Raw genomic sequence first — 14,922 nt, 5'->3', positions numbered from 1 at the left:
GTCAGAACCCCAACAGGCAGGCAGCAATGCCAACCTCAGACAGCACCCGTCAGAGAGAGCCCAACAGGCAGGCAGCAATGCCAACCTCAGACAGCACCCGTCAGAGAGAGCCCAACAGGCAGGCAGCAATGCCAACCTCAGACAGCACCCCGTCAGAGTTTAGAAAAAAAAAATAATTAGTTTAAGAGGTGGGTCTAAAGCGCTTGGAGGTTGGACATCTGGGGGTAAATGTATAAAACTGAGAGTGTTCCGGCGGGTTTGAAAAGTGGAGATGTTGCCTATAGCAACCAATCAGATTCTAGGGGGTAAATGTATTATGGTCCGTTTTTTTCAACTCGCCGGAAATCTGCGACTTTGCAGCTAAAATTTAAAGCGGCGCTGGCTTGTAAAGGGTTTTCCACAAAACTCTCAGCTTGATACATTTACCGCTTGGGTTCTTCCCACCTGCCCACAAGCCTAGACGCACTTAGGGAGCGGAGAGAAAGTGATCACCTTGATGTACACTGGGCGGACCATCTAAATGCACCAGAGCCATCTTTGTTGGGCTTGGGACAGTAATTATATCAACCTAGTAACATGTCTGAAAAACATACCTGATAGTAAATGTAGTGCAAATGCAATTCTATCTACTATTGTATTTTTATTTTCTGTGTCATTTTCTCCTGTACTTTATCCAGTGTCTCTTTCCCTCTCTCAGTCTCTCTCCCTGTCTAACTTACCTGTCCCAGCGATCTGTTTATTTTCACCCTCACTACTGCAATGCAAGGGATCCAATCTCCTCCGACCCTAGGCCGGTCACATGCCGGGCTCACCTGTCACTCAAAATCCCTCTGATTGCTGGGACGGTAGATTCTTCTTTCCCAGCAAAGTTATTTCGGAGCAATGGACTGCAGCCAATCAGGCCCTCCCTACCTTGGATCCATCATTAAGTGATGCAAACTTAGGTCCTATAGATGCGTTATGCTTGTAAACACTAAATTCACATGTCGATGTAGGAACATACAGTACATACTTATTAGACTATTACTGAGCACCACGGTGGCTTAGTGGTTAGCACTTCTGCCCCACAACACTGGGGTCATGAGTTTGATTCCCGACCATGGCCTTATTTGTGTGGAGATTGTATGTTCTCCCTGTGTTTGTGTGGGTTTCCTCTGGATGCTCCGGTTTCCTCCCACACGCCCAAAAAAACATACTGGTAGGTTAATTGGCTGCTATCAAATTTGACCCTAGTCTCTCTCTTGATCTATGTGTCTGTGTATGTTAGGGAATTTAGACTGTAAGCTCCAATGGGGCAGGGACTGATGTGAGTGAGTTCTCTGCACAGCACTGCGAATTAGTGGTGCTATATAAATACCTGATGATTATATCATATTTTATCCTATTATTTGTAACCTGGCAGCATTTTCATAACAACATAATTTAAGAAATAGTTACACACTAATTTGTAATTCTAATAAACATTATCATTTGTTGCGGTCATATTAAAACCAGTCCTGATTTTCTGTGGTTGGGACAGGTGTTTCTGATGGGAGGTCTTGCACAAAGAGGGAGAGTTCTGATTGGATCTTGATGTTAGTAGGACAGATCTTGACCATATCAGTCATGTGACTAATTTTGTTTCAAAGTTCCGTTTGGGATGTTGGAATTATAACTAAACCGAGTAAATTATAATAAATGATCCAATTTCCCTATACAGAGCATACATCGTTTGTAATGGTAAATCATTTATATTTAAAACATTTTTTTATGATCTGTTTTGATGATTGTAATATTTGTGCATCAAAATTGTTTACCATAAACATTATTTTACAAATATCCCAAATAATCATTTTTATTAGTTTATTACAGTCCAGTATAAAGCGTGCATAGCCATATACATTTTTATAATACTTACAATAAAAATATTTACAAGATGTACAAAATATTTACAAACAATAATTACAGGAGTGCAAAAAAGATCACGGGTTCCTACACCAATGAATGTTTTATGGGTGAATAGAAATTATTTAGAAGTTAGTTATTAGTCATTTTTTGGGGTTGGGTCCACCACTGTCCATATGAAATATAACAGCCCTGGCCACTCTCTTCTACCTCTTACTGTTCGGGCTGTAAAGTGTCGATGCCCCTTCCTAATTAATTTCCAATTTGTCATGAAAACGTTAGAGCTCAGATGTGTTTATCCGTAATCCAAGTATCCTGTAACCCGAGGACTTGGGAGATATCCCTCTGTGTGATAATGTTATTTTTTTGTGCATTCATGCTAAAAGGACGGAGAAGTAGTCATTTCCTGAAAATAAATTTACTGACTGATGCCACAAAAGCCTTCTTAAAACAGAAGGTATTCACACGCTCACAAAACCCCGAAAACATATAAAAATAGGCCAAAGTAATCCGAGGCCCTCTATGCCCACTGGCCATAGGCGGCTGCCTCGATTGTGTGATCCGACGCTGGATGCGGGATTTAATCCTGATTTGACAAATTGTGGGAGGAGTAATCACTGCTCCTCCCCCCTTTAGCTAACAATACTGCCAGATGGTTAGAGCCATCTTTTTGGGTGTTTTTGGTTTCTTCTAGCCCAACTTCCCCTACCATTACTGGCTGTACTGTTTAGTGGCTGAGGAATATGTTGAGTTATCTTCCATGGTGCCTCCAACCTCTTGTCCTGGAAAACTCTCGTAATGCCGGTAGTAGTTACAATAGTCCATCTCGTTGTCTTCTTCTTCCTCCTCGGACTCTGAGTCGTCGTTATAGAAGTCAATGGTGGCCTGGACTGGGAAACTGGCAAGAACCGTCCTCCCCATGTGCTGTAGATACTCCTCTTTCTTCGATTTGGGCATATACAATCTTTTAAATGCAAAGAGAGCAACATTAAAATGCTATTCCCATCAATACATAAAATATCTACTAATACCCTCAAGAGGACATATTTTGTGGATTTCTGCCTTAGCGAATATAATAGTATAAAATACAACCCTACTTATAAACATACATCCATACAGGTGGATAGCGATAGCAATGTTATTTCTTTCAAAAACAAATGCTCGTAAGAATTGCAGCAAAATTATTAAAATTTTTCTTTTACTTTTTTCTTATATTAATTTAATATTGTTTTTTTTGCTTTTTTCATGGAGATTAAATTAGAACTGGAAGCCCAACTCTGGGCTCCCGGGTTCCACTGTGCGTGTGCCAACCTGGCAAAGCCGTGTCACCCATGCGTAAATACATGCAGGACTGACGGGCGAACCAGTAAAACTCCTGGCTGGGGAGCTGATTACCACTCAGCTGTCCCTGGAAAAAGTAAATTGCGGCAATGCAATATTTTCTATCACTGCGATAAGCAGCGATCAAATATATTAGTTATTACTGCATAATAGTGAATAGAGCCCTATATGAGAGAACTGCAACTTACCGCACAGGGTGCTGAAATCCCAGTGCTCCTTTTGTATTGGTGACACAGTTATCCCCATCTGATGTGCCCTTCTGTAAATAGAAAAAGGTACAATTAAAATGAATATTCCATGGAAATAATGCGGGCTCTGGTTAGAACTACAAATCCCAGAATGCCCTGCCAGCTGTTGGCTGAGGGATAGCCACATGTTCCCTACCTTTGATCTAGGACAGGTCTGGCCAACCTGTGGCTCCCCAGGTGGTTGTGAAACTACAAGTTCCATCATGCCCTGCCAGCTCTCAGCTGGTTATCTACTGGTCAAGCATGCTGGGGCTTGTAGTTTCACAACACCTGGAGAGCCACAGGCTGGCCAGGCCTGATCTAGGACATTAGCAGAGGAGAAGTACTGAGATTGTCCAGGGATTTAGTGTAATTCTATCACCATAACACAGTTCCTCGCAATCAGCTGTCTTGACTTACAGGACTGCAGGCAGTATAGGGAAAGTCTATTGTGTGCCCATGAATAGAACATCCTTTACCTACGTAAGATCGGGATGTTACACACTATCATCATCATCATCATCATCATTTATTTATATAGCGCCAACATATTCCGTAGCGCTTTACAATTGGGGACAAACGTAATAAACTAATAAACAAACTGGGTAAAACAAACAAAGAGGTGAGAAGGCCCTGCTCGCAAGCTTACAATCTATGGGACAATGGGAGATTGACACATGAGGTTAAGTATACATTTTGCATCTTGGCCCAGCCAGACTGCAAAGGTAGGGTGACTCATAAGCTAAATGATCCTGTCACACAACAATGTTATTCCGGGGGTAGTTGTCTTGTGTGAAATTTTGTAACAGGCTAAAGGTAGTGAGGTTAAGATGGTGGTTGAGGAATATTATAAGCTTGTCTGAATAGGTAGGTTTTCAGAGAACGCTTGAAAGTTTGTAGAACAGAGGAGAGTCTTATTGTGCGAGGGAGAGAGTTCCATAGAGTGGGTGCAGCCCGAAAAAAGTCCTGTAACCGGGAATGGGAGGATGTAATGAGGGTGGATGAGAGACGCAGATCTTTTGCAGAACGGAGTTGCCGAGTTGGGAGATATTTTGAGACAAGAGAGGAGATGTATGTTGGTGCAGCTTTGTTGATGGCCTTGTAGGTTAGTAAAAGTATTTTATATTGGATTCGGTAGAAGACAGGCAGCCAGTGTAGAGACATACAGAGTGATTCAACAGAGGAATAGCTATTTGCAAGGAAAATCAGTCTTGCCGAAGCATGTAAAATAGATTTTAGGGGTTTGAGTCTGTTTTTGGGAAGACCAGTAAGGACACACTACAAACACAGCTCCATTCACAAACACAATGGGACTTCCATCATCAAGGCTGCACTCTATGGCTTGTTCACGTTCCCATGAAAAATTGCCAGACATGAATGTATCGTTATTTTTGTTGGAATAATTGCAACTTTAATTTTCGGCTTCAAACAGAATAGATATTGTTTTAAAAAGATATTTTTCATGGTAAGTCCCGTTAAATGAATTGTATTTATAATGTAAATCATTTTCTAGAGTGTAGATGAATGATAGCTGGAATCTGATTGGTTGCTATGGGCAACACCTTCACTTCTCCTTTTAGGAAGTTTTAGTAAATCTACCCCCATAAATCTACAGGGCAGACAGAGAAAAGACGTCTGTGTGCACATTTATTCACTGAGTTCTCTGAAGACGTAATTATTATGATTATCCTATATCTATATAGCACCGATCATGAGCTTTACAGAGAATATTATTTGTTATTCACATCAGCCCCTGTACCATAGGAGCTTACTATCTAAATGACTACCACACAAACCTACTCTAGGGTCCATTATCTTCAGCATTCAGGAAATCCTTATTGATGTTGTATATGGGGAAAGTGTTAGGATAATATAAGTAATGTCTGTTTACTGCAGTTTAGTCAATTCCACTGAGACACGGGGGTAGATTTACTAATCTGCGGGTTTGTAAAAGTGGAGATGTTGCTTATAGCAACCAATCAGATTCTAGCTGTCATTTATTTAGTACATTCCACAAAATGACAGCTAGAATCTGATTGGTTGCTATAGGCAACATCTCCACTTTTTCAAACCCACAGTTTAGTAAATATACCCCCTGGTTGTTGTACATTAACGGCTCCACAAACAGATAATAGCGTTGTCTGAGAATACTAAGCGATCCCACTTACCAGACTTTCCTGTGTCCTTGATTCTCCGCTTCCAAAAGAAGATACCCAGGGTCTCCACAGTGTGAGGTTACTGGAATAGTTAAAGCATGATAATGAGCATGTGAGGTGGTTTAATATAATTCTTCTTACCATTACTATAGTATAATAAACCACCAACCTTCCCTGCAGGGCAAATTCTAAATATTTTTGCAAAAATCTAGTGGGTGGAATAGAGATCTGTGGAGAATATCCTGTGCTCATCTTTCAACACTAAGATATATTGAACTGTTCGTTTTTTTCCTTCTACTTAATGCCTCTTGCAACATCTGCAGGGAAATGTAATAAGGCCAAGTAATTTGGGGAACCGCAAATATTGCTCAAATATCCTCACGTGCTAAAAACAGACTTTGCAGATATAGCCATTAGCATTTCTACAAAGATGTTGCAAATAGATAATCAAAAAGAAACAAATGTCGTAGTGCAAACGCAAAGTTATAATGGACATTATTTCATACATGCCAACTTTCAAAACTTGTCATGTGACAGGGGAGTAGGAGGGGGCATTGTCGCGTCACCATAGCCCCACCCCCACTATTAAATGCCGAAATTCACGGCATTAAATAGCGCAGGTTAATGACGCGATTAAGCCACGCCCACACAATTCAATGCCGTAAATTTTGCGAATCCGGGAGGTTTGCCTACCGAATTACGGGGAGTCCAGGAGGACTCCCCGAAATTCGGGAGCCTCCAGGGAATTCCAGGAGAGTAGGCAAGTATGTATTATTTACAAGCATGATGCTGGGGATATTTAGCAAAGTTAAGTATCTCCTAAATCTGTTGGTGCTGAAATACGGAGCAGCGTGGTGGCACAGCAGTTAGCATTGCCGCCTGAGAGCACTAGGGTCACGTGTTCAATTCCAAAGAAAGGCTCTATCTGTGTGGCGTTTGTATGTTCTCTCCGTGTTTGCGTGAACTTACTCCATATTCCTCCCACAATCCAAAAACATACTGGTAGGCTAATTGGCTTTGGACAAATGTTGACCCTTGTCTGTGCGTAGTAAGGAATTTAGATTGTAAGCTCCAATGGGTCAGGGACTGTTGTGAATGATTACATATCCTGTGTACAACACTGTCTAATATAATCATCATCATCAGCTATTTATATAGCACCACTAATTCCGCAGCGCTGTACAGAGAACTCACTCACACAGCTTACAGTCTAAATTCCCTAACATGTGCTATGAGCAAATATGAACAAATTCCACTGCTTTAAAAAATAAACCTTATTTGTGCTTTAAATGACTATTTAATTTAGGAATATTTATCTGGTACAGACTACTCTATATTAAAGACAACTTCTGGGCGATTCGACCTTCATGCAATAAATATCAACTTCACGTTTCATTATGGCGTATATTTATTTTTCTTCCATGCATCAAGGCTATTACCTAAAGTTGGGTAATGACAAGCAAACATGCCGTTTTCAGCTTCATTAACCATATATACTTATATTTTCTCGCTGTCAGTTGGGTGGATTTACTTGATTTGTGAGTGTAGTATAATACTTATATTGTTACATTCCACAGAAGAACATTCATACATTAAACAACTCTTAACTAAAGATTTTTTTTACTGAAAATACCAAACTGTTCCTACAGCAACACCCCATAAAGTAAATATATCTGAAAAAAACTCCTGTAAGAAGTGTAATATAAACCAGCATTTATCTAACGAGTTTCAGAGTCAGCTCTTTACAATCAAACTTCAAAGGCTGAGCGAGGAACACCTCTAGGCTGAAATAGCGAACAGCACTAATCCTATAATTAACCTGTAAGAGGGGGGGGGAGTCACAGACATTTCTATTAAATCTCAAAGACATTGTGGAGTTGGATCCTATTACAGAAAAATGCAAGATTTCTTCTTCAGTAGTCTTCCGGCAAACTCAGGCAACACGTGGCTCTCAGGTTGCGGTAGAACCCTTTGGGCTCGTTCACACGGATGCGATCGGAAAATGGGTAAAACTTATGAAAATCAACATACGCTTTAGAGGCCCTTTTTGGCGCATTTAACACATTGTAAGCGTTACATTTAAGAACGCAATTGTGAGAACAAGCCCGTAAGAAACTAATCATTATCTGTATGTTCTCCCCGTGTTTGCGTGGGTTTCCTCCGGGTGCTCCGGTTTCCTCTCACACTCCAAAAACATACTGGTAGGTTAATTGGCTGCTAACACAATTGACCCTAGTCTGTGTGTGTGTGTGTGTGTGTGTATGTTATGGAATTTAGACTGTAAGCCCCAATGGGGCAGGGACTGATGTGAGTGAGTTCTCTGTACAGCGCTGCGGAATTAGTGGCGCTATATAAATAAATGATGATGTTGATGATGATCCTATTTTTCATGCAGATTTCAGGCATTAGTAATCGTCTGAAAATTACATGAACAGTGGATAGGTGTGAACGAGCCGAGACTATATAACGATATACGGCGTAGATTTCTAAACCTGCCCTATGAGATGGCTCTGAACTAGTAACTTGCTTGTTTAAATTATTTCACAGTAAATACCATCGTCAATGCTCGGGGCCTGAATGATTCATTTACTGTAATTTCCAGTAAAGGAAATATTTTTCTATATTACTTCTGGATTATAGTCACTTTCAACATCTAGCCCCTTAATCATTGTACATGTTCCTACCTTGTGTACTTTATTAATAATAATAATAATAATAATAATAATAATAATTATGATATTATGATCCAGTGTTTATATAGCACATTGTACAAATAAGTTAAACAGACATTACATCAAAATTCAAACTGAAACAAAGAACAAAGAGAATCCTGATTCTAAGAGCTTACAATCAAAACCATGCCTGGCGCTTTCGTTTGAGAACTACATTAGGGATAATTTGATCAATGTGTGTTTGCCTTTAAAGCACAAACAGGGGAAACAAAAAACAAAATAGACGAAACAGGTTTGCCACGCACAAGTAAAACTATTTAAATTTACACCTAGAAAAAAATAAAAATTCTTACTTCAAATTAATATACAAATAGAGTAACTTCTCAGAAAATATTGTCTAATGACAAAGAAGCTTTCAGACTCCTCATTGAAAATATTTTGCTACATTTATCTCTGCAAAACCGTTTCTGCTTTAATATTTAGATTCATTCAGTTACAACGAAGGTTTACAGTGCTCATTCCCAACAATGCGTTTGTGCTGTGTTAGTTAATGCTTTTTAAATACATTATTCTTAATTTACACCTACCGCAAACCCTGGTGTGATAAATACTAAAAAAAAAAAAAAAAAAAAAAAGTTGCATGCTGCAGATTTCGAACATTAATGCACATTTTTCCATTCATGTAATAGATGGAGTCCGGATAAATGCACCAGGAACATGGTTGAGATGTATTTTTTGTTAATAGATACAAATTGGTGTGAAGGAGCCCTCTGCCATTGGCAGCTTACCTCTCTGCTGGACCACTGGCCATGGCTCTAGAGCAGTGACACATGTGGGAGACTGTGGTCTTCAGAGTATAGTGTGCAGAATCCATAGTGGAGGACAGCTAGCCGGCTGTGCACTGACTGGCAGGTCCATTGAGCACCAGCTCCTTTATCTCACCGGCTCTCAGCTCTCACCTAAAGTAAACAGGCACTCAGGTAAAGGGGGAGGAGGCAGCCTGGGCGAGCCTCCCCCCTCCAGGAGAATTTAGTACACACTTCTCCTGCCACTAGACCCTGATAAGAGAGTCCGACAGTCAGGAGCGAGAACAATAATCACACTTATTATACTGCCCTGCATTATATCGTTTTATAATGCATAATTGATGCTAATATCTGCATAAACTCTTGTACATAATATCATCATCATCACCATTTATTTATATAGCGCCACTGATTCCGCAGAGCTGTACAGAGAACTCACTCACAACAGTCCCTGCCCCATTGGAGCTTACAATCTAAATTCCCTAACACACACACACAGACTAGGGTCAATTTGATAGCAGCCAATTAACCTACCAGTATGTTTTTGGAGTGTGGGAGGAAACCGGAGCACCCGGAGGAAACCCACGCAAACACGGGGAGAACATACAAACTCCACACAGATAAGGCCATGGTCGGGAATTGAACTCATGACCGGAATGCTGTGAGGCAGAAGTGCTAACCACTTAGCCACTATGCTGCCCCTTATCATGTACATCATTATATCATTTTATAATATCTATATAATCAGTTGGTTCTGATGACATCCCTTATATTTGGTGTGTTCTGACGTCATCATGTGTTCATTAAGGTAACGTATGCATTATGAGGAATAATGCACCACCCCCTAAATTATTACTGTGACCATATGCAAGCACAAGGTTTTAGGTCTAGTGCTTTCATACAATTCACAGGAATCCAAGGTGACTTTTAATACCCATATCATTTAGTGGGGAATCCCATTTATATCTGTGGAATTTTACTTCTAAGATATTCTTTTTGCAATGTGGTTTTCAGAAAATAGCCTGTTATGCATTTAGACATATATAAATATTTAATTTATCATAGTATTAAATGGAAATAAAAAAAAAAAGAAAGAATAAAAAAAATGATGAAACACATTTACAAATGAAAACTCCTGCAGCCAGAGAGCGAAAGGATTTACCCTAATTGCTCCTTACTATGTAACTCATTGGTAGCATGCCAATGACAGAATGTTTATTCAGTCAGTCTATGTCCCAGGACAGCTGACTACCACACACAGACAATGTATTTACCTGTCCAAGACTGCTCATGAGGGAATATGGGATGGAGTTGCAGAGATATATGGCAGCATCCATTATACAGCCATACATATCCAGAATAACATTACTGGGTGTAGGGCATATATCACATTAGTGAGTATCCCATTATTTATAGAACACAAGAGAAGACTTGCAGCTGTATGGTAAGATTAGAACTAACAATTCCTCAAGAGAACAGTACACTTTTCCTGTAGGTTTCCACTACATTTTAGAATTTGGTGAGGAAATACCAGGAGATCGCCTTGTTCAAGATAATCATATAAAGAGACTTCAGTCCCTCCTGTGGGGCTTCTTGTGTTCCGAGGATACTTGTGTTTCGAGGATATTTGTGTTCCGCAGATACTTGTGTTTTAAGGATACTTGTGTCCTGAGGATACTTGTGTTTCTAGGATACTAGTGTTCCGAGGATACTTGTGTTCCGAAAATACTTGTGTTTCAAGGATACTTGTGTTCTGAGGATAGTGTTCCGTGGATACTTGTGTTCCGAGTACACCTGTGTTCCGAGTACACCTGTGTTCCGAGGATACTTGTGTTTCTAGGATACTAGTGTTCCGAGGATACTTGTGTTCTGCGGATACTTGTGTTCCGAGGATATTTGTGTTACGCAGATATTTGTGTTCTGAGGATTCTTGTGTTCTGAGGATACTTGAGTTCCGTGGATACTTTTGTTCCGTGGATACTTTTGTTCCAAGGATACTTGTGTTCTGAGGATTCTTATGTTCCGAGGATTCTCACGTTCTGCGGATTCTTGCATTCCAAGGATACTTGTGTTCTGAGGATTCTAGTGTTCCGCGGATACTTGTCTTCCGAGGAATCTTGTGTTTCGAGGATACCTGGGTTCTGTGGAATTCTTGTGTTCTGACTATACTTGTGTTCTGAGGATTCTTGTGTTCCGAGGATTCGTGTGTTCCAAGGATTCTGATGATTTGATTGGCTACAGGTCGTTCTGTCATTGCCATCTTCAAAACAAGACACACAGATACGAACATCATATAAAGATTGATAACAGAAAGATGACCAGTGCTACTTACAGACAACTTACAAATTAATAGTAATGGTGCTTCCCTGCCAAGTTCCATTGTAGTTAATGGAGAAAGGAGGGGAGAGGAATGTGGGGGGTAAGATAGCTCAGATTATTATCTTTTTAAACTCACTTGATACACGTGGGCTAAAGTCTCCAGCTCACAAGCATTAATTTTATAAATGACTTTCATTTATTCTTATTTTTCCACTAGAAGTCAATATAAAAATTCCAAATCACCTTTATACAAATTAGGGGGGTAAAGTATTTATCTTTTATATGTTAACAGTTATTTATATAGTACCTGCATATTATACAGCCTTTTACAGAGGATATTTAATAATTTATTTCATCCCCTGTCCCAGCGGAGCTTACAATCTACATTCCCTACCACGTGGACAAACACAGACATACACTAGGGTTAATTCCATCAGTAGCCAACTAACCTATCAGTATAATTTTGGAGTGTGGGAGAAACACAAGCACCCAGTGGAAACCCACGAAACACGGGGAGAACATACAAACTCCACCTAGAGGGCTCTGGTTGGATTCAAACCCATGACAGTAGCAGGGAATCAGGGGTGGAGGTCAGGTCAGTTAAAAATAACCCCCTTTTTGATTATGCATTGTAATAATTTACTATTTACATTTAATAAACATGTAACAATGGCCAACCCTTATTATGGGTTGCACGATTTCAATTTATATTATTCAGATTAGATGCAGTTGGGGTTGGAACCATCAAAAGCTTCAATCAGGGCCACCACCAGGGGGCGACAGGGAATTCAGTGGTATGGGGCCTAGCCAGACCTGGGCCTACATGGATTTATTAGGGGAGGGGGTCTTCACAGGGAATTAAACATACTTGCCAACTTTTAAACCCTCGGAGGTGGGAGAGAATGGGGCAGGTGGGGGGGGGGGGGGGACAGATTTGGTGATAATTTAAAAATGGGGTGGGCTGTTTATTACACTTGTCCCGGACCCTGCAATTTCTGGTGTCAGCCTTGGCGACAGTGCTATGAAGGCAACTGGGCGGCACACTAATTACGGAGTCTCCTTTGCCAATAAATTACCCTTGTTTATTTATTACACTTCTATATATAAAGTGTTTGCAAAACAAGTGTATGTACTCCACGTCAGGGACGCATGAATAATAAAGTTACATAGTACAAAGTTACCACAAAAAAAATTTAGACCTCAATTAATTAAAGCCAAAATGAATTAATTTGTGGAAGGAAATGCAATATTCATGTTTTAGTTCTACAGAGTTTGTATTGTCTAAATATCATTGAAAATTTTAGAGCAGCTGTGAGGCTGCCGTTATTATGTGGGAAAATGGTTTTCTAAACATGATTGTTCTCTTGTTCTTAGCAGGACAAAGCTTATAAGGGAGACGGAGGTCTATTGGGGGACGCAGGTAAACATTGGTGATGCTGGGTGGGTAGCGAGAGTGGTGAGTGCTAACAGCACAGCTGCAGCCCCATACAATGTGCTGAGACAAAGGCCACGTTTCTTCGGTAAGTGGAACATTACCTGTCTATCCGTTCCTGTCACTTTAGTAAAACTGATTTTTTTTTTGGGCATATAGAAAAATTAAATCTTCCCATCTGTAAAACACAGATCCAGTAATTATGCTTTATGGTTATTTTTTTTTTCGGTCTTCATTGTTGATACAGATAATTACACAAGGTTCCGATACAAGCAGATCATACTTGTATCACTGAGGGAGAATCACTCATTTATGGTAACATAAAAATTAATCCAGATATAAGAACGTAGAAACATTTTATTTTGAATTTTTTAAATATTCTTAAGGCTTTATACAAATTGTATTAAAGTCTTAGGGCTAGATTTACTAAAGGGCGGTTTGCTCAAACTGCCGCTTTTCGGCTAGTTTTCCAGCGGTTTTGAAACCGCCGGATTTAATAAAGCCCAAACCGCCGTCAAAACGGCCAGAAATTACAATTTTCAAAACCACCACTTTACAAACCGCCAGCCCAATTTTAACAATGATGAACATACAAACAGCTGGATTTACTAAGCTGGGGTTTTCAAAACCGCCACAAAACAGCCATCCAAACAGGCCAAAATGAAAGAGGTGGCTGCAACTGACTGTTTTTTCCTGTAGCACACAAATATCAACTTGTACAAATAAGCTATCAAGTATTTGTGTGCTACATGAAAAAACAGTCAGTATTTAACTTACGTGCAAAACAGAACACTCATTTGCACCCCTTGCAATGTAACATGGTTTTGTCCAGGAGACTGAAATAAGAATCCTCTTCATTTAAGATCCCTAATGAATCAGGCCCATAGGGCTTGATTTACTAAGCTGCGGGTTTGAAAAAGTGGCGATGTTGCCTATAGAAACCAATCAGATTCTAGCTTTCATTTATTTAGTACCTTCTACAAAATGACAGCTAGAATCTGATTGGTTGCTATAGGCAACATCCCCACTTTTTCAAACCCGCAGCTTAGTAAATCTAGCCCATAGTCTTTACTGACAAAACATTAAACAAAAATTACATTTTTTTCCCCAATAAAATACATTTATTGTGATGTAATTAATGAGTACTGTACTTAGAATGCACTTACTTACGGCATTTACGTTCCTTAATGAATCAGGCCCACAGTGTTTTTTATACATCTGTGGTTCTTTAAGCCTCAGTGGTATTCAGCCACATGTTACACGGACCATGAACATGAATTGTTGGAATCACTGATCCCTATTAAGAACACTCAGTATACACAGTGCACATAGTGAATTTTGGATAGGCTTGAAGACAATACATGGCCGTATTCCAAACGGCATTGAGGCTGCTTTCACCATGTGACTTAACGTGGCTCAGGCTGACCAGGAAGCTGGAATTATCTTAGCAATAATACTAGCACATCCAGAAGGAAATTGTGTGGTACCTTAGTACTGATGAAATGAGGACTCACTTATGCTGCTAATCATCTCCAGGTTGAATTATTGGACAATATCATCTGCTATAAATCAGTTCTGCAACATATCACATTCAAAAGCTGATAACCTTCCCTTCTAGAGGCCGTTGTCACCTTAACCCTGTAGAGAAAACACCTAATATTACAGGGAAGAGAAACTGGGGCCAAACTTGGACACTAAACCCAGTCCCGCCTTAAGACATTAATGGACCATTTTTTCATTGCATGTGGGAATGTCTTCTTATCCATCAAGTCCAACAATATTCATCTACTAAATTATGCCCCTTGTCCCCTGAGTGGGCGATCATAGGAGTAAATACTACACATTCAAGATTGGCTAGGAGTAAAAATGATTATTGATTCTTAATATTTTTCATACAGGCTATTTGTCTCCTTATCGCAGACATTTTATGGGATTGTCAGACTCAGATGATCAATTTAAAAACACATATATGTATATAGGAACTCTCACTGTTTAGCGTTAGGACCACCTTATTAGCAGAAGCGCCGTGATGTGGCGGGTGGCTTACTATACGTTTACAAATGTCTCTCCATTCACACTCCCGCC

The 14,922-nt window shown here is 39.9% G+C and overlaps 1 protein-coding gene across 1 annotated transcript; it reads right to left on the bottom strand.

The window, feature by feature from the left end:
- Positions 1–1,871: 1,871 nt before the first annotated feature.
- RIPPLY3 (ripply transcriptional repressor 3) lies at positions 1,872–9,215 on the bottom strand. The gene is made up of 4 exons (XM_075198231.1): positions 9,069–9,215; positions 5,621–5,690; positions 3,414–3,484; positions 1,872–2,848 (listed from the first exon to the last, which is right to left on the bottom strand). Exons 1-4 carry the CDS (start codon positions 9,152–9,154, stop codon positions 2,596–2,598), a joined length of 480 nt encoding a protein of 159 aa, XP_075054332.1. The 5' UTR covers positions 9,155–9,215; the 3' UTR covers positions 1,872–2,595.
- Between the last annotated feature and the right edge of the window lie 5,707 nt (positions 9,216–14,922).

Source organism: Mixophyes fleayi, chromosome 2 (assembly GCF_038048845.1).
Source record: "Mixophyes fleayi isolate aMixFle1 chromosome 2, aMixFle1.hap1, whole genome shotgun sequence".
Taxonomy (NCBI): domain Eukaryota; kingdom Metazoa; phylum Chordata; class Amphibia; order Anura; family Limnodynastidae; genus Mixophyes; species Mixophyes fleayi.
Note: the sequence above shows the minus strand (reverse complement) of the source record. Positions and strands in the feature narration are given on the sequence as shown.